The sequence below is a fragment of the Manacus vitellinus genome, unplaced genomic scaffold (genome assembly GCF_001715985.3).
Source record: "Manacus vitellinus isolate BGI_N305 unplaced genomic scaffold, ASM171598v3 scaffold_45_pilon, whole genome shotgun sequence".
In the NCBI taxonomy this organism is placed as follows: domain Eukaryota; kingdom Metazoa; phylum Chordata; class Aves; order Passeriformes; family Pipridae; genus Manacus; species Manacus vitellinus.
In genome coordinates this window covers 4,413,602-4,432,250 of record NW_021940571.1, presented here as the reverse complement: position 1 = coordinate 4,432,250, position 18,649 = coordinate 4,413,602, and the positions used below count along the sequence as shown (strand labels likewise).

The 18,649-nt window shown below is 43.0% G+C and overlaps 2 protein-coding genes across 6 annotated transcripts in view; one reads left to right on the top strand and one right to left on the bottom strand.

Annotated features, from left to right (window-relative positions):
- PHC3 (polyhomeotic homolog 3) overlaps positions 1-7,352 on the top strand; it is a 28,775-nt gene extending 21,423 nt beyond the window's left edge. For 4 of the 5 annotated variants that reach the window (XM_029962335.1, XM_029962334.1, XM_029962333.1 and 1 more), the window contains one exon: positions 676-7,352. In XM_029962335.1, the coding sequence (XP_029818195.1) occupies positions 676-830 (155 nt within the window). In that variant the 3' untranslated portion in view covers positions 831-7,352. The remainder of the gene's footprint in view (positions 1-675) is intronic. The other variant, XR_003916055.1, reaches the window with a different exon arrangement.
- A 2,299-nt stretch (positions 7,353-9,651) lies between these two features.
- Positions 9,652-11,065, bottom strand: GPR160 (G protein-coupled receptor 160). The gene is made up of 2 exons (XM_008930006.2): positions 10,942-11,065; positions 9,652-10,800 (listed from the first exon to the last, which is right to left on the bottom strand). The coding sequence occupies exon 2, from the start codon at positions 10,747-10,749 to the stop codon at positions 9,733-9,735; it is 1,017 nt and encodes a 338-aa protein (XP_008928254.1). The 5' UTR covers positions 10,750-10,800; positions 10,942-11,065; the 3' UTR covers positions 9,652-9,732.
- Between the last annotated feature and the right edge of the window lie 7,584 nt (positions 11,066-18,649).

The following is an 18,649-nucleotide window of genomic DNA, read 5'->3' as shown; positions in this document are numbered from 1 at the left end:
AATCCATGGAAGAGTCTTTTGTCTCATGTTGCAAACCTCAGTAACCTGAGACCACGTTATTTCATGTTCAGAGTTTAACATGGAAAAAAGATCCAGCTAGTTTAAAGTTGTACTTGTGAAATGAGTTACTGCCCTGTATAGATGACAGATATCTTCATGAGATGGTTGTGCTAAAGCCCATAAATCAAAACTTTGTTTCCTCAACCCAGTGGTGTAACACAAATGGACTTAACACCTTTTGGAAATGGTAGCTATGTGGATGTTCTCCTTGAGTTGCACATAGCAGTAGAATATAATATGTTTCATAACAGTAAATAGTAGTATCTTTTTATTTCTGGAAAGAACCTACTTGAATTATGCTCTTGATTACTATGTCAGTGCTGTTTTCTCAATTTCTTCCAATTGTGGGAGGTTGTTCCTCATAATGAAATTTCAATTCTTAATTGAATTTCCCAGTGAGTTACAGTGTAATTAGAGGCTGTATTAGAAATTACTTTCAGATTATCTCAGAAGTCCCCATCATAATATTGAACTCTTGCATATACTTCAGGTTCTGCAGGCTAAAGGGATGAGCACTGGAAAAGGTGTAGCTGAAAAGCTCTAGTGTGGACAGAATCATTGCATCTAAGAATGCATATTTCTAACCAAATAAATCTATTTTTTGTCGCCTTTTAGGTTGTCAAGATATTGCAGATGAATTTAGAGCACAAGAAATTGATGGACAAGCTCTCCTTTTGTTGAAGGAGGATCACCTCATGAGTGCAATGAATATTAAGCTTGGACCTGCATTGAAAATCTGTGCACGTATCAATTCCTTGAAGGAATCCTAGGAGGTGAACACGAAGGTTTAAACAACAGTTTCTCAGTGACAGAACTGACAGTAATATGCCAACATATTCACTGTGGCATGAGTGTTACTGTGATGTTTTGTTAAATTGATGGGGTTTTCCCCACATAAAGACTTAAAAACGTTCCTTTGATTATACCAAGTAGTCCTCTGTAGTTTTCAACAACTAATAGGTTCATGGTAAAGCCTGAGTAATATTTTGAGTTGAAGTTTTTCATGTAAAAACATGGAGTGAAATATGCTGTGATAGGTTAAATATTCCCCATCATGTACTTCATCTTATGAGTTTAAGGTTAACACCCCAGCCCCTACCCCAATCTAAACACCTTTTAGATTGTGTTGCTGTAATCTGAAAGATTTTCTTCCCACATACAGCAGTGTTTGGACTGAACTGACAGAAGTGTCCACAGGCCCTGTGGAAGCACTAGTACCAGTAAAATGCTATGCATTTAGTTGTGCTCTCTGAGTTTCTTTTAGTCTTGAGCTAATTGTTTGTAAGGGGTAGGTTGGCAGCTGACTTACCCTCATCTCTGCCACTATAGTATTTTCTTGAAGTCTGTAAAATACTATAAACCTTATAGATGTCTCATCAAAATCCTCATGATCAGGCTACTGACACTCCTGCCAGAGGTAACTGAAGCACATGTTACTTTACTCTGTGAATGCTGCTATGCACTAAGGGGGCATTAAGTGTTAGGTTTGTAGTTTCACATGCTGCTAGTTAAGCTAGACCAGCAGTTCTCAAATGGGAGATCAGAGTGGGCCCTGAGGAGGTGTGTGAGCCCTCAGAGTTCAGGTTCCCAAACGCCTGGGTGTGAGGGGCTGAACGCTGCAGCCAGAAACAGTGTTGAGACAAGTTACTGGAGAGGCTGGAGGTAGAGAAGGGACAGCACAGCTCAGATGTTCTTTTAACTGATACCTCTTCTGACATGTCTTTCCCTGTAGTGCATTCCCATTGGCCCACTGGAAGCTCCCAAGCACCTTTGTTTGTCCCCTGGCCGGTGTGAGCTGGGCTTGCAGGACTCTGAGGAAGGAGCACAGGGCATTGCTCCATGAGGCCCCTTCAGAGCTCGCTGTAGGAGCAGCTGCTGCTGGCATGAGGGAGCCCAGAGCTGTGGGTCAGCAGAAGGAATACCAACACTTGGCAGCTCTAGGAGAAATCTCCAGGGGCCCTGCTTTGTCCCTCTGGCAGGAGATTTTGTCTTGGATGCTGCAGATTTAGGCAGTGGGATTTTAGTGTCTCCCACCATTTTCCTTCTCACACTCTTTGTGGAACAAACACGTGTTTCCCCAGTTTCTGATGCTCTTGGGAGCTGCCTGAGCTCTGAGGCAGCAGCACCTTCTTGGCCTTTGCTTCTCCATCACCTGTGCACGGATGTTCATGGATGTATTTTGTACCTTCTGTGCCCTCCCTTTTGCAGCTCCACTCCCCTTGTGTACAGACCTGGATCCCTAAACTCTTGTGTAGGGAAAGAAGGGTACGTGTGCTGGTAGTTGTTGTGTATATTTGAATTAAATATGTGTACTTGTCTGCAAATAATGTATTTTGTATTTTATGCAAATTAATGCATTATATGTGATTGTGTAAGGAGGTATTCGGGAGGACTGTAAAGTATTCCTGCAAAAAGAGGAACTGACCTGAAGTTTGAGAACTGCTGCCCTAGATCAAAAGGAGTCAATGCACATACACTGGCTGAAAGGCAGGTTTGTGTATTATTATGTATAATATTTAACTGATGACTTTAAAGAGTAAATTGGGATTACAGAAAAATCTGTGCTTCATTTTCCTTTAATTAGACCATTACTTTGTTTCCACTAACAGACTTTCTATCCTTATCTTCTGGAGATCAACATTAGAATAATTGTTTTTAATTACAACTGTTTGAGCTTATTAATAGCAGATATTATCAATATTTTTATTAACCACTGAAGCTCCAAGTTAGGACAACCCATTGCTGTTACACATTGGTATGTGGTGAGAGCCCTTGTCCAAATGTCACCAAAGGCTTTAGAGAAGGAATTGATGCCTGGGTTTATTTCGGAGGGAAGTTGCTAAGCACTTTCTAATTTGTTTTTTCTGTCTTCGATTACTGTTGTAAAATAAACTTCTTAGTTGAAGGTCCAGCATTTGGCAATGTTCATCTGAAAGATGTTCAAATGATGGAGACAGTGTGTTCCCATTTGTAGCATTTCTGTAAGATACACAGTGTAGCATATCTGTAACATATGTTCTAAAGGATATGTTCTGTTTTGATGAGCTAATTGAAGACTAAAGATATCTTAGATATTTATCCTTTGGCTTTTGTCTAAAAGTTTTATTATTTTTATACGGAAAGTTCACTGGCTAATTTTTAATCTGTCTTCTGATTGTACTGTTCTTAGGCAATGTAAAAAGTAGGGCTGCACAAGTGTGGTTTGATAATGGCTTAAGGCATATTAGAAAATGTGGACTTAGGAGTCTTATTTAGACCTGCAGTTAATCAGTGTTACATGCATGAGAATTTCATGGCTGTTTTAATTTTGCTTTATTAGGCAGCTTTCAGGAGAGCTCCTCCAGCTTGTGTTTGTCCAACTCACTGCCAGGTGCCAGGAGCTCAGAGCAGACCCCAGAAAGGCACATCTGTTCCTGTTCTTCTGGTGCGTGACATTCCCTGTGGGTTTGGGAGAGCCACAGATAGTGAGTTGTGCTTTAAATATTTCTGAATGCAGCAGCTAAGAATGTGGGCCTTCTGCAGATTGGAAGTTTTTTCTCCCTCACTTATTTTGGTATTAAACTGGAACTTAAAAGCAGACACAGCTGTACCAACCTGTGCTGGTAGAATGCACTCCTGTGGGAGTGTTTGCCAGCATAGCTGTGTCAATAAAATCAGATTTAAAAAAAAAAGGCACACTTGTATGTGAAAATAGGCTGGAAAATTTCCAAGTGCAACTGAAGACTACTTCAGAAGCTTTTGAATTTACTCAAAAAAGCAATATAATACTTAGACTAATAGTCCTCCAGAACCATTTTACTTACCAACCACTTTTTGCTGTTCAAATAGGTGAGGTTTTCCCAGGCTTATACTACCATTTCCCATGGCTTTCCCACACATGAGGCTGGACCCCCTTGCAAACGAGGAAGTATTGCAGGTTTTAATTGACTGGTTTTTAGCACTTGCTCCCACTGGATGTATCTACAAGAAATCCTTTTAATTAACTTTATTTCCTGGGGTTTTGCTTTCTGTATTCAGACTTCTGCTGTTGTGGGCTACATCTCACAGTAATCCCTGCAGTATTTCAGTTCCTATGGGAAGAAATGCAGGATGTTATGGGATATTTGCTCAGAAGGGAGGTATTTTGCATGGCTTTTTCCCTTCCTTTTTCTTGAGTAGTCCCCATCCTACCCTACTCCTGAATGCAAACTGCAGCATTAGCTCAGGGCAAACCCTTTTACAGAGCACTGGGCTGAATGTGGCTGTCAAGATTTCATCCAGTAGAATTAGAATTATTACACTTGTCTCAGCTTCAGGGTTTATTTGGGGTTTTAAGGAAATACAGAGGAATGATCAAAATGGGTGCTCAGCCTCCCCTGCTTCATCTGGCTCACATCACTGAGCTTTGCAGCAGGAGCAGGGAACTCTGGTGAGGAAACTTGGCCACCTTGTCCCCGATCACCAGAGAGTGTTTGAAGGGTTTTTAGACAGACAGTTTTGTAAATCCCTTCTTTACCCATTAATCCATCGTATTTTTTCCAGAAAGGAAGTTCTGGATGGCAGGTAAAACCTTTGCTAGGTTTTTATCCCTGAGATATCTTAAATGGAAGGTTTATGTCCTGCAAACATCCATTTCCTCATTTCTTTCCTGTGAAAATATTTTTTTTTACCCCCTGACTTCTTTTTGGACAAATCACAGTTAGTAATCCAGCCTTTCAAATAGAAAGATGGAGTCTACCCTAAGTGCAGATGTGGCAGCAAGAGGAAAGGAATAGGATAAACCCAAGTATTTTGAGCAGGTCTGTGACAGCTGTAAGGGGAAACATTAGGAAAGGTGTGGGTTGAGTGGAAGTTTCTTATGAGGCTGGACTGGGTGTAGTGTGTCACTGCCTGGCATGCCAGCTAAAACTTATGCCTATTCCAGGTGACTGTTCTCATTTTAATATCACAGTATCATTGCAGGAACTTCCAGCTCAACAGCTTAACCGATTTCTTACACACTGACAAGTGCAGAGCTCTGAGTGATCAGAGAATTCGGTGACACCTTTTTTAGGAGTCCCCATTTTGCAAATAATTAGGCATTCACATAATTTATAACATGAGTAGTTCTGATTCTATTGAGACTATTCAAGTTCATTCAAAGTAAGCATGTATAAAAAAGCTTGCAGGGTTATTTTCTCACCAGTATTGCATAGAGATGTCCTGTTAGCATATATTTAGAAATATAGTTGTTATCATTGACCAAACTTCTACTCATGGATTGTTCCAGGCTGCAGATAATGACTCTGCAAAAGAATCAATCTAGGGTACTTTTTTTAAAATGTTCAACTTAATTAGTTTATTAGAGATGGAGACAAACTAACATTTCAGAGTATTTTGTTTTCAATACGTTGTTTCTGTTCAATGCTGAGTGGAACAGGTATGAGCAGAGCTATAAATGAGTAATTTCAATGTAAGCTGTTAGTTGCTCGTAGTGAGTTAATTTTCAAGTCATTCTTGCTCAGTGGGCTGCAGTTTGAGACAGGAAATATTGTGAGGAGAAAGAAATTTAAACTCATTTAATGCTTAGCTCATTTAAGATAACCCTAAATTAGGTTAATTTTAAAAGAATTTGCCTTTAGTCTTGAGAATTTATTTAGACCTGATCGGTTCTATGTAGTTACATCCCCTGAATGGCTTTGCAAATACTGACATTTAAACAAGAGGTGGTGATTATGGGCCAGACAAGTGCCAGCTGTGTCCTGCTTTATCCCCTGGGTCTCGTGGTCAGCACTTTCACATGTGCTCAAGGCCCCACCTTAAGCTGTGTAGGTTTGTGTAACCTCAGCATTAAAATCCCCACACACCTGCTCATTCCCTTGAAGGTTGTGTGCAGTATTTACTGATCCCTCACAGTGATGTGGAAGGAAAAAAGCAAAAGTTCAAAGTCGTGAATATGTTTTTCGTTGGAGGTATATAGGAAGCTCATATTCCAGCTTTTGTAGCCATGGATCTAACTTTTCCAGAGCGTGGTTCTGGGAGTCAGTGTTGTGAACAGATTTTAAGTTAAAAAATGTTAAACTTCCAGCATGTATTCCTTCTAAATTATCCAAAATAACTCTGTACAGCAAGGAGCTACAAAAAAGAGACTTAAAAAGATTTTTCCTCTTCAAGTAATTATAACTTGGGCACAATTGTACATTCATAGAATAGTGATCATAAATAATGTTTAAGTGCAATACATAACACTTAAGGAGCATTCTAATTGTGTTTTAAAAGCACTGTGTTGGTTCATAGGGTTGTTGAGAGGCTTGTAGTGTTGTTCCTAGTCCTAAATGAGGGTATGTGTGCTGATTATGGGATTAGGCTCCAAGCAGAGATGTAATCAATTCCTGAGGTGTATCTGCCCTGTGGATGAAGCCCAGGCAGCCTCTGGGAAGGATTGTGTTGTCCTCCATTACCTTGCCAGGATATTCCCATCCTCTGGCAGCCTTTTGCAAAGTCATTTTTGGAAAGAACAGTAAGAGATTCTGCACACTCAGCTTCATTTTTAAGTAGTCTTTGTGTCACGGAGTGAGCAAACCAGTACTGATCAGGAAAGGTGTAAAAATGAAGGGTTTTATCATTTAGTGCCAAACACTCAGAGTTGAAAAGACATAGAATATCTCATTAAAATCAGTGTTGATTTGTAAGACATTCTCTATATGAGGAAAGTACAGAAGTTTCTCATTAAGGGTTAACACTTTGGCTGCTCTTACCATTAATATCAAATAATCCTACAAGAATTAAAGGCTGTAAAATATTTGAAATGTGTAAGGCTGATGTACAGAGGAGATGCAGCAGTGGTTGTCTGCAGTTCTTTTATTTCAGGTATTACCACCATCCTGGCATAGTTTCTGTCCTTCCTGGCAGTGAAACTGTCACCTGTTCTAGAGAGGAACATGGTCCAGGGCTGCATGGCTGGATCCAGGGATCAGTGTTGGGACAGCCCAGAGGCACCAGGTGTAAAAGAAAATTCACAGAGGAAAAGCCATAATTGCTAGGAAGGCAATAAATAGGATGGAGATCACTGCACAACTGGTATCTCCCTCCATGAATAACAAGGATGGAAGTGGGCTTACAAAGGGAGGTACCATGAATATGTTTTAAAATACTCACTCGGGCTCAGACGCCCCAGTGGATGCTACGTGGAGAGCTGCAGTGCCACTGCTGCCACAACAGCCTGAAGGCTGATGCTCTTTGGCACTTTCCCCTAAAAGTATGGAAGAATAAATTTAACAGTAACATCAATCCATTAATGTTTGTTTTGGCTGCATGTTGTGGATTCCCTGTGGGGGAAAAAAAATAGAGTTTTAAAAACTTCAAATGGCTTTAGGAGCATTGCAGCAACTCTGGCAATTCTGCCGTGTTGTGTGAACTTTAATTAGGGGTTGGGCAGCTGAACCACACTGATAAATAAAACACCCCAACAGCCTCACCCAGCTTGTTGTAGTTCCAGTTTTGTGTATGTTTGTGAATCAGAGACCATGAGACCATGCAAAACACACCTGAAATGGACTGGAAAATAACTTTGCCTTCATCTGGTGTTAAATTAATTTTAAATGAGGAATTTCTCCCTGCCTGCCTAGTCTGTAGGAATTAGTTATTTCATTATCTTCTGAAATGCCTGGTGCATTACTGTATTTGAGGTATTTGCTGGTTTTTAAATGGAATTAGGTTTTGTAAATATTTTGTCAGCCCCGTTTCAGTGGGTGTCCAGTTTATATAAAACCTGAAGAAATGCTGTGTCAAAACCTTGTGTTTAGCCATGGTTATCCTATAGCATCTCCTGCACTGACAGCAATTGCAGTTTGAGAGAGTGGGGAATGATTGCTTAAGGTTGTTTTTCCAGTTAACATTGTATGTGCTTTCCCACTTTTAACATGGAAGTAGAATTTCCTCCAAGTACGTTTTCCAGCAGAAAAAAATGAAATAATTTGTGGTGCCAAACACTTCAAAATATGTTGCTAAGTGTTGCCTCCTCTTATTGCACTAGTTTTAAAATTCAGTTTTTGATCACTTACTGTCCTTTTGATGGCCTTTTTAACAGATTTTCCCCCCAAACCACTTTCTACTCCTGAAAAATGCTTGTGTCCTTTTGATTACATCATGGAAGCCTCAAAGGAATTTACCCCAGACTGTGGGTGAAAGAAGCACTATGTGGGGTGAAGTAATAAAAGAAAATAATCAGACTTTAATAGGTTTCAGAAATGTAAGATTAATTTATGATTCAGATGTGATTGTGTATTCTTATGGAGTGAAATACTGGAATATTCTTTTATAAGAAATTTTAGCCCACATAGCGTTAAATTCTGCAATTAAATCTATCTCTATAATTGATATATAATAATGTAAATTATAACCCAAAAATTTAAATTTTACAGTGGAAGAGCACACAGTGAATTATGTAAAAGTATGATCTTCACTTTGTGAGTCATTTTTAAGAAGCACTTTCCTATTACCAACTAGCATGTGAATGAATTTTAGATTTTCTCATTTGTTATGATCTGTAGAAGTGAAACTTCTTTAATCTGTCTGTTAATGGGTAAATCCATCCTACAAATGCTGAAACAAAGCACCTTATACTATGCTGCTTAAACTTGCTTGTAATTGCACCTTTTGTTATCTGCAGAGTTTTCTTAATGAGTATTCTTGTGTGAAATCATTGTTCCCTGTGGGTCTGGGGGAATGATTAACCAACCTACAGCATCATTTAGTTTCTCTTCCAATACAACATTGTATTGTGAGTTCAGTGCTTCAGAAATAAATGCTACTTTCATTTGTCTGCTTGGGTTGCGTATCATTTATTTCTCTTCTACAAAATTAAACCAAGTCCTTTATAAAACAGTAAGAATTTGGAAATTAAGGGTATTTTTGCTCGAAGCCTGACTAATTCTTTCCCTACCATAGTCACCCTTCATATTTAACTATTTTAAAGTAGTTTTGACTTCAAAATAAACTGTATTTTAATTTAAGCCATTCTTTAGCCTTGGGCATGTATTTATATATAGCAATTAACCTTGTTGCTTAGGTCTCTGACTGTAGTAATTTAATTTTTAATATGTACTTATACATTACAGGAGCAGCAGCAAAGAAACAGCGAAGCTTCAGCACCTCTGCTGTGGCTGTGGAAGTTGCACATCTTGCACTGTTTTTGTACCATGTAAAGTTTCTATTTCTGTAGGAGCTGTAGCTTTACATTAACTAAAAAAATTTATTTCTTGTTAGACAACAACCCTTAACTTCAGTCAAGATGACACAAAGCCAGACTTTAAATACACTTCAAAAAAATCACAGAAGTTGTTTGAACTTTGGATCAGCACCTGTATGTAGCTCCAGCCTTGAAGACTTTATTGCATTTTGTACTGTAAAACCTGAGATCATTCCATGTGAAGGAAATGTAAAATTCTGTCATAAACATGAGATTTAACAGAAAACTTGGCTTATATAAGCAGTGGTCTTTTAAACATGTAATCTGAGGTTGAATCCCGTGAACTGACAGCGCTTGCAGTGCACTGGGACCAGTGTCCTGCACTCCAGTGCAACATTCACTACAATATTGGCCTTCTTCCCATGGAGTGTAGCTCTGGAGCTGTTTCCTTGTGTTGTCTGTAAGGACCCAGCCACAGAACCTCAGCGCCCACACTTATTGCAGCCTTTCCAGCCAGCAGCTCATTAACAGATGACAATCACCACACCCGGCTCATCAGCTGGCTCTGTGTTTTCATTGTCAAAGGGCACAAAGCAGAATTTCCAGCTGACAAATGGGTCTGAGCTCCATGTCCCCTCTGCCAGCTCCACCTCGTGGCACCGGCACCAGTACACGGCTGCCAGGAGGAAGCTGTTGATGAAGTACAGCCAGGGCACGTTCATGTCCACGTAGGCCGGAATCTGCGCTCCCAGGAACACAACCAGGACCTGGAGAACAACTAAAGGTGCCCAAGTGCCAAGAAAGCAGATGAGGAGTCTGCTCAGGAGCTGCCACTTGAAGCAGGTGGTGGTGTTGGACGTGTAGGGGAACATCAAAGCAGGCTGACTGGAGATGGAGACGAGCCTGGCAGACAGCAGGGTGCTCACCATGTCCTTCCAGCGAGCCAGGAGAGCAGTGCCCAGGAGCAGCACCATGGCACACGAGACTGAGTAGCTCTGCAGGCTGGCAGAGACAGGGCACTGGTAAGGAGAGACACTCTTCTGAATTTCCAGCTCTTCATAGACAGCGGGAACTTTCAGAATACAGAAAAACCCTGAAATCCATATAATCACCACAGCGAACACGTACAGTGATTTCTGGCCTCTTTTAGAGAACGGGGATGTCTGGGAGACAGTGGTGTAATAGTCCAGAGCAGCCACGAGGTACACGGGGTAGTGCAGAATCCCGCAGGTGAGAGAGGTGATCTGGGTGAAGAGGCAGATGTGGTACTTGGTGAACCGCATCCCCCAGAGCGCAAAGTCCTCAAAACAGAAAATGAAACAGAAGATCAGCAGCAGCGTGAGATCGAGAAGTGCCACTGAAATGCAAAAGTATCCCATAAAACTGGCTTTCACGTTTTTTGGCTTAACTTGCAACATGAAGAAATCAAGGAAGACTTTTCCGAGCATGATCAGGAGCAACACGCAGCTGGTTTCAAGAGTTTGGTTGCCGTGGGTGCAGCGGTACTGACCAGAACCATTTTCACAGAGTCTGGCAGCCATCCTCCAGTGGTAAAAACAGCAGAAAGTGTCACAGGGCACAGTGCTTCATCTCTGAAAAGGAAAAAGTTAACTGGAGTTAGTGCACGTTTGAGTTGGTGTGTCCTGAAAGACAGAGTTGGAGCAACTACAAGTCCTTGGCAGTACAGCTTGAGAAGTATCAACAGATACACAGATACGCGTTTACAAGCCTACCTGGGCTCAGCGCTTCACCCTCTATCGGCTCAAGTGCATCCTCTGACACCTGATACGTCTCACAGAACGACTTAATTCCGTCCATGTTTCGTCTTCACGTACCGGAGGCTGCGCTCCTGTCCGCGGAAAAGGAAACCTGCACGAGAACAGGGTCCCGCTCGGTAAGTGTCTAATAACAATAACAATAACTTATATACTGTACCGCGGAATCACCATCCAGGCTGTGCGGACCCGGCTGCCCTCACAACCCGCACCCTGCGCACGGAGGGACCGGCGCTGCCCGCGCCTCCTCCCGGGCGCTTTCCCGGCCGCTGCCCCCCCCCTACCCGGCGGGATCCTGCTGCTTTCCCCGGGGGACAGGGGGGAAGGGAGGCGAGCCGAGGGTGGCTCCAAGGGCTGCTTCTGCTCCCACGCCCGGCCCGGCACCCACCTGCGGCCGCCGCTCCTGCCCGCGCCATCGCCTCCTCCCGACGGGGACGGGCGGGCGGGGGCGGGACGGGGCGGGATCGTGTCCAGGGAAACGTAACTTAACACACATCACACATCCAACAGATAACATGTAGCACATATAGCACAACACAGCCGCCCCGAGGAACAGCTTTCGTGCGTTGTGTCTGATCCCCCGGCCGAGGGAGACAAAGCGCCCCGTGGTACCTCAGCGCCATGGGGCTCCCAAATCCTTATGGATGTGGCAGGGAAACGCTTTGAGTTCTAAACGTGTTATGTGGGGGAGCGGGGGGGAAAGGCTTTGGCGAGGGGTGAGGGCGCTTCAGCGGGAGCCTTCCGAACCCCCGTGACTTGGCTGCACGGCAGGGAGCACAGGATGCTTCCCTTTGGGAAGCCGTGAGTCCACATGGTGGGTGTTGTTTGATGTATCCAAGTGTACAAAATGTCAAGTGGCTGGGAGAACTTTCTCTGAAAGCAACTAACTCTCTGGAATTAAATTCAGATATAAGTAGAGATTTCCCCCCCCCCCTTTTTTTTTCCCTTTCTCCTTCCATGGTTTATCTGAAGGATTAAATAACTTCACAGGGAGAAAAAAAAGTGATCGGTACTGTGAAAAACGTGAGAGCTTCAAGTAATCTCCAGCAGCATTCACACCTGCAATAGTTACTTGTCCAAACCATTTTTCCCAGGATTGTTGCACAAATTGGAGTATAATAATTTACACCTGAGAGGGTATTGCACCTTCTGAATACTCAGTCCACCCACAAGTATCTGAAGGCTAATGCCTTCAAGAGTAGTTTTCTTCTTAGTTCTAACCCAGGGCAAAGCAGTGAAAGTGATTTTCCCCGTGGGAGCTAACAAACCGTTTGGATGCTTCTGTTGGATGTTTTGGTTTGTCTGTGTTCATGTCTGTCGTTATGACAGCAGAAAATACTCTACTGGCCTGTATGGGGAGATGCCTGGGTGGTGGAAATGAGCAACCAGGAGGGGACAGGGACAGTTTAGATATATTTTTCTGCTGATAAAAATCCCAGTGGGTGTGTGATGTCCAGACTATGTCAGATCCATGCCTAGCGACCCTGTTGAGCAGGGTCCTCAACGTGGCCCATGTTACATTCCAGTTTCATGTCGTGGCTACTTCTCAGCTTCCCTTTCCCTCTTCCACCTTTTTCAGCTGTTTTGAAAGTTTGCTTATTATGCACAGGTCACCCCTGTTTTCTGCTCCTGGATACTGTGTCTCATCTTCCATCCCAGAGAAATGATGGTGCAAGATGGGATGCCCTGGAAACCAAATGCAGAGCTTGGCATTTGCAGGTTCTTCTCGCCGTGCCAGAAAAGCTGCTCACACTCAGAACTGGATAAGGGCTGGATCTTCCTTTGCAGGAAAACTTGCAGGTACTTGACAAACATCATGTTCTGAAAATAATGGCTTGAGCCCATCCTGCCCGATTAAAGAGGCTGCATTTATATCCATGGGCAGCAATAGAAGGGTTTAAGAAATCAGTTTATATTTGCTTGCAGGCAGCTGTGTGTAAAAACAGAGAGGAGAGTCCTCCTCCAGGATGAGGCACGTGAAATAATGCAGCAAACCTCTTGCAAAAGCTGCTTGTGTACTACAAGCTCGTGTGATGGTTCTGTGTCCTCTGTTGTAACAAGATATTTGCATGAGGCTTCCTTCCTTCTTCAAGGCTGTTTCCTGCTGCTGGTTGCTTATACTTTCAGTTCTGTTGTTGAACTTAACTGTAAGAATAGGATTTTAGAACAAAGGGGAAAGCAACAAGAGAAAAAAACCTCTCTGATTTCAAATCTAACTTGATAACTTTGTGAAAGAAACAGTGACTGAGCGAAGTGTCCTCACTGAGCAGGGGTTGGGCTCTACCCTCTCCTCCCTGTGGCCTCAGAAGTCACTTAAGAAGAGCAGTGTGGACCATTACAGTTCCTGCATGTTGCTTCTGCCTGACTTGGGCCAGGAGGTTTCCTTCAGGCAGGGGCAGGTGCAGATAATGAATACAACTCCTTTCCATGGAGAAGTGTGGGGTGTCCTTCCTGTGCAGTCAGAACTGAATCTTTGCTTTTCCCCTGCTCTTCCTGTCTGGGAGGTGCTGTGCTTCAGAAGCTCGTTGCCACCTGACCCTTTATGATGTTGAGCAAAAGAAAACAATTTAAACCTCACTTTTGTGTATTTCAAGAAATCTGATGTTGGCATCTCGGCCACCTCAAGCCATGTGGGAGAAGACAAGGAGATCAAGTGCATATGTATGTATTTTGATGCCACGTGTGGGGAAAGCTGTTCACTGTGATCTCCTGCAAAACACACTGTGAACTCCTGCAAAAATGATTGTGAAAACTCCCTCTCCTGAGCAGTGAGGGGCTGGGGGAGACTTGGTTTGGAGAGGGATGGTCACTACAGCTGTGGGCAGAGCGGGCAGCAGACCGTGGTCATTGTGGAATGTTCTCTGGAACACATTTGTCTGTAGGGATGAGCTCCAGGCTGGTACAGCCTTGCCTGCATCCTCCCCTCGATGTGCCTTTAACTGGGTGTTGCCCAGCTGAGCATGTTTAATGCCCTATATTAGATTTTGTGCCTTGTCAGCACAGGATCAGCAGCTGGAGTTTTGCAATGGCAAGCGGTTGTGGAGCTGCTGTTCCTGAAAGGCTGCATGGCTCAGGAAGGACAGGATGGTGGTTATGAAGATTTAAATTTTTTAATAAAATATTTAACTAATAGAGTATGTAACTAATAAACTATTTAACCAACTTTATTTTTATCTAACTTTATTTTTAAGGAAGAAAATGCTTGACCAGTGTGTCCCATTTGCAAGATGTCTTCATTTACTTTTCAGGAATCTTATAAGAGCACAGACAATGTGGCTTTAGATCTTCATTTGAGGTGCTCATCTTAAAAGTAACAGGTTTGTTCTTGGGAAGGTCTTCTTGAGGAGAAACACATTTTCATAGTAATTTTAAATTGAAGACAATCTTGTTATAGAATCTCAACTCTGATTATTCAGTGAAAATCCAGTGAACACAGTGCAGAGTTGAATCCATGGATTTTTCAGGAGTGGTGCTTCCTTGGTTTGTGTGCCCACCATGTGCTTTCCCAGTGCCCATGGTGGCCCTGCAGTGTTGGTGTTTCTTGGCTTGTCTTCGACACGAGTAATTTTTCAGGGAACTAGAAGAAAGAAAGTACGAGCAAGGCTCTGGAAACTACATCACATGAACCAGTAATTTATAAAACCCGCTTGGTGGCTTGCTGGTCACTTGGATAAGGAACTAAAATTGAGACTAAAGCCAACATGGAGTGCAGGGTGTGAGCTGACTCCCTTGTGCTGCCCATAAATAGCGAAGCTGAGCCAGAAATCTTCTGTAACCTTTTAGTATATCACTACCTCCTGGTAGACTTTAATTTTAAACAAATTCTGTAGTGGCACTTTCACTTAAAAGGAAGCTTAAAAGGGTGGAAATGTAATTTCAATCCCACCCTCAGTGTGAAGAATTCAAAACTCCATCTTCTGACTCCCAACCAACAACCTAATTACTGGTTGAAGATTCATGTGCCAGAAAGAGAAAATAAGAATTTACTGAGGGCCAGTGAGAGTCACCCAGGACTCTGCTCCATGTTCCATTTATTGACTAGCAAAGGTAAAATGCCAGTGTCTCTTTCCTAAGCACCTACATCCTTCACTGGATCCAGGCTCCTGAGTACTTTTGGGGATCACAAGCTGAGCCTTTTCAGTGTTTGGCTTCTGTTGCACATGATGAGGATTAATGGTTGTTACCACCTGCAGAGAAGGCTTTGCTCTTTATCTAAAGCAGGATCAGTGTTTACTCAGTACTGTTAGCTCTCCTTACTTCGACTTGCACTGAAACCCTTTGCACACTGCCATTACTAACTCTAACTCTCTCTAATGTCTTTTATCATAGAACAATTTTTTTTTCTGAGTGACCATTATTTTCACATGCAGAAAAATACACATGGCAGAGCAAATGCCTCTGTGCCAGCCAGGCAGGAATGGACTCTTTGTGGACACTATCAGGAAATGTGCCTTTTGTTTTCCTGCACCTGTTGCTGAATTACAGATAAAATAATCCAGTGCTTTATTAAATAAAATGAGAAGCCCTAATGAATTGTACCAGCCATTACCAGGAAGTCTATTGAAAACATTCAGCAGCTGCTTCTGTCCCAGTTCCCTTACACTGATAGGACTGTTTTGCCCATGTCCTTGTGCTCTAAATGAGGAGGGCACAGTGCCTTGGACCATCTCACACCACTCTCCTCTCGCTCCCTGGGAAGGATTTGGTCCGAATCAGTAATAAATGATGCTCAACAGCACCTCTGAGTTGTACAAGTTTGTTAGAAGCTGGTGTCCCAGGTCCTGCATCTGAGTGTTTTGCAAACATCAGGTCATGTACCCTGACAGCAGTAAAGCAGGTAAAAATCTACTGGTTTATTCTGATTCTATAGAGGGGAGTTGATCAGAGAGGCTGAGAATCGAATCAGTGAGCCCTTCTCCTTATACAAAATACCTCAGCAGCCTGGAGTGAGCTGGGGATCAGCCTTGTTCAACAGTTAAATGTCACCACTCCTTCACTGAAAGTCTCTGACAGAACTGATCCCTCTGTCTCTGCTGTATTTAAAAGTCAACCCATCTGTCACAGCTGTGCTGGCAAGTGGGTGGTGACTCTTCCCCAGGACAGCTGTAGTTCCTAACAAAAACTCTCTAATTTTAAAGAAAAGGTAATCCCAGCACTAATGTCCGTGCTAAATCTTGCATAAAAACCACTAAGAAGTTGCATCTCAACTGCTTTGGAGCTTGGGAAAAGTTTAATACACAATTTCTGGTACAAAAAGCATAACAAAGAATGGTGTTCAAACTTGGATGGTTTAAGGTTTGGTTTTAAAAATGTATGAGAAGTAGGTGGATGAAATGTCAGCCAAGGAGTAAGTGATGCACCCTCCCCTCCCAGCCAGGGAAGGAATCGCTGCACCAGGGGCAGCAGGAGCAGTGGGAGGACACAGAGGCCCTCAGCATCTCCTGCTGGAGTCCTTTGTGACACTGAGAGTGAGCAGGATATTCCCTCCAGAGTGGCTCTTGCCCTGCTTTTTTGGTGTTACAAACTTGTGGATCTACTCTGAGTTCATCCCAGTGCAACTCCCCGGGGAGTTTAGACTCAGATACATGTAAGACAAACAAAAGCTTTCTAGAATGCAGAGAAATAATTCATATAGAACTTCCCTATTGGAAAATTTGATCTGGTCAGAACAAGGCAGGGGGGATGGGGAGAGGAGAAGGACGTCTCTGTTACAAACAGTTGGGCTGTGTCATCTACAGTCAAGGCTATGGGAACCAAGAGCTCGTTTAGGCTCTGGAGCAAGTGAAGGGGAAGCTGCTCTCTTTGTCCTCACTGGGGTCTCTCCAGGGAAGAAAACAGCAGGTAATGTAGGTACTGAGACTTAACTTTTCCACAGTGGTCTTTTTCCCGGGTGTTTTTGGGTGTATTTCATTTTGTGAATTGTTTCTGTTTGTGGCTGGAGTACATAAAGTGAGGTGAGGGTGTCACAGGGCGTGCTCAGCTCAGCACCCTGAGGGAGGCTCAGGGCAGGGCACAGCAAGGAGAGGAAATGGGTTTGCTCTGTCAACTGAGCTCACTTGAGCTGATTCTACCAACAGATCAGGGGGTTCTGACAGGACTTCCACCTGCTGCCAGCAAATCTCCTGCAGCTGGAAGAGGGTATTTATTTCCCTGTTGCCCAGTGCTTTCAGTGCCAGCTGTGAGGTTGGAATATTGCTCTGCTGTCACTGTGACTCTGTTAGGACAGAATTCCACCCTCAGAGGAGCTGGAGAGAGCCCTGCAGGGCTCTGAGGGCTCAGTGCCACCGCGAGGACTGCAGGGGGCCTCAGGAAGGGAAATAAGGGACCAAACCCAGCAGGTGTTTTCCATTTCTACAGTTCATGTTTGCACTGTCTACATTTAGTGTTTACAGGGGGCAGATGCTTCTGCCACTGCTCTCTTGAGTCCTGGGGAAGGTGTAATTTAGGAGTGAAGAACTGAGACATTGTCCAATTTTACCTGTCCCTTTTTCTGCTCTACGATGCTCAGTGAACTCCAGCCGGTGTTATTTCGAACAGAAACTGAAACAGGCCCAAATGAGCAACATATATAGAAACACACACAGAGCGTTTTATATATGTAAGCACAGGTTTTATATATATAATCTCCTATTTTATATATATATATAAACCCAGGAAAATCTGCTGCATGATACACAGCAGGTGAAAGCAAATGCTTTCCCTGATCTGCTGCTACAAAGGTACTTCACTATTTGAAAATTGTTTATCATCACAAGCATCCCACCCCACTGCTGTAACTTTTCTACAGATAACAAGAAATAAGTGAGTTCATCAAATAATATTTTTGTTTCTTAATTGCTAGAGAAAGATCTGCCTCTGTTTAAGGACCCTGGAACACCACAAGTGAGCAGGTGTTATTGTATGTGTACCAGAGCAGAGCACACTTGGGTGCAATATCTCTGCCAAATGCTGTCTACATTAAATACATTTGTGTTTTACCAGTAATTGTTAAAAGTCCAAATCATTAAGAACTTTGAAATGCTTGATATGAAAATGTCTTGATAATTAACTAAAGGTGCCCAAGTCCCTTTGTGATTTTCTCTTTGGACTGGAAATGTTTGTCAGGATACCTTAAGTCCACTCATAATTTTACTATTACTAGCATGTTGTAATCACTTCTCTCATTACCTTGTTCCAAAATAATTCAGAAGCACTGGGGGGATATTTCTAGGAAAACTAGATTACAGTAATGAGTCACAAGTCCTTTCCTTAACCACTGCCCAGAGCTCTGTCTTCACACCAGGTTCAGAGCTGTTCACAGCAGATCAAGTGGAGGAGTTTGAGGCCAATTCAATTTCTAAGCCATGGGAGCCTGGAACTCTAAGGTGACAGCACAAATGTTTGGTGGTTAATTCTGAGCCCCAAACACTTGTCCCCAGGTGGGCAGTGCTGGCACGTGGCACCTGTGCAGTGAACAGGGAGCAGATGGCACCATTACGGAGTATTTATTATTTGACCATTTTCTCAGCGAGGCCCTGAAGACATTATTTCACTTAGAGGAGGAGAAGTACTTGAAACAACTTAAAGCCACTACATTTTCTTTAAAAACTGGCCAGGGCTGGCCCCTGTGAGCCCCCAGAGCAGGTTCTGCTCTCCCCACCACACACACCCCCCAGTCAGTATAACA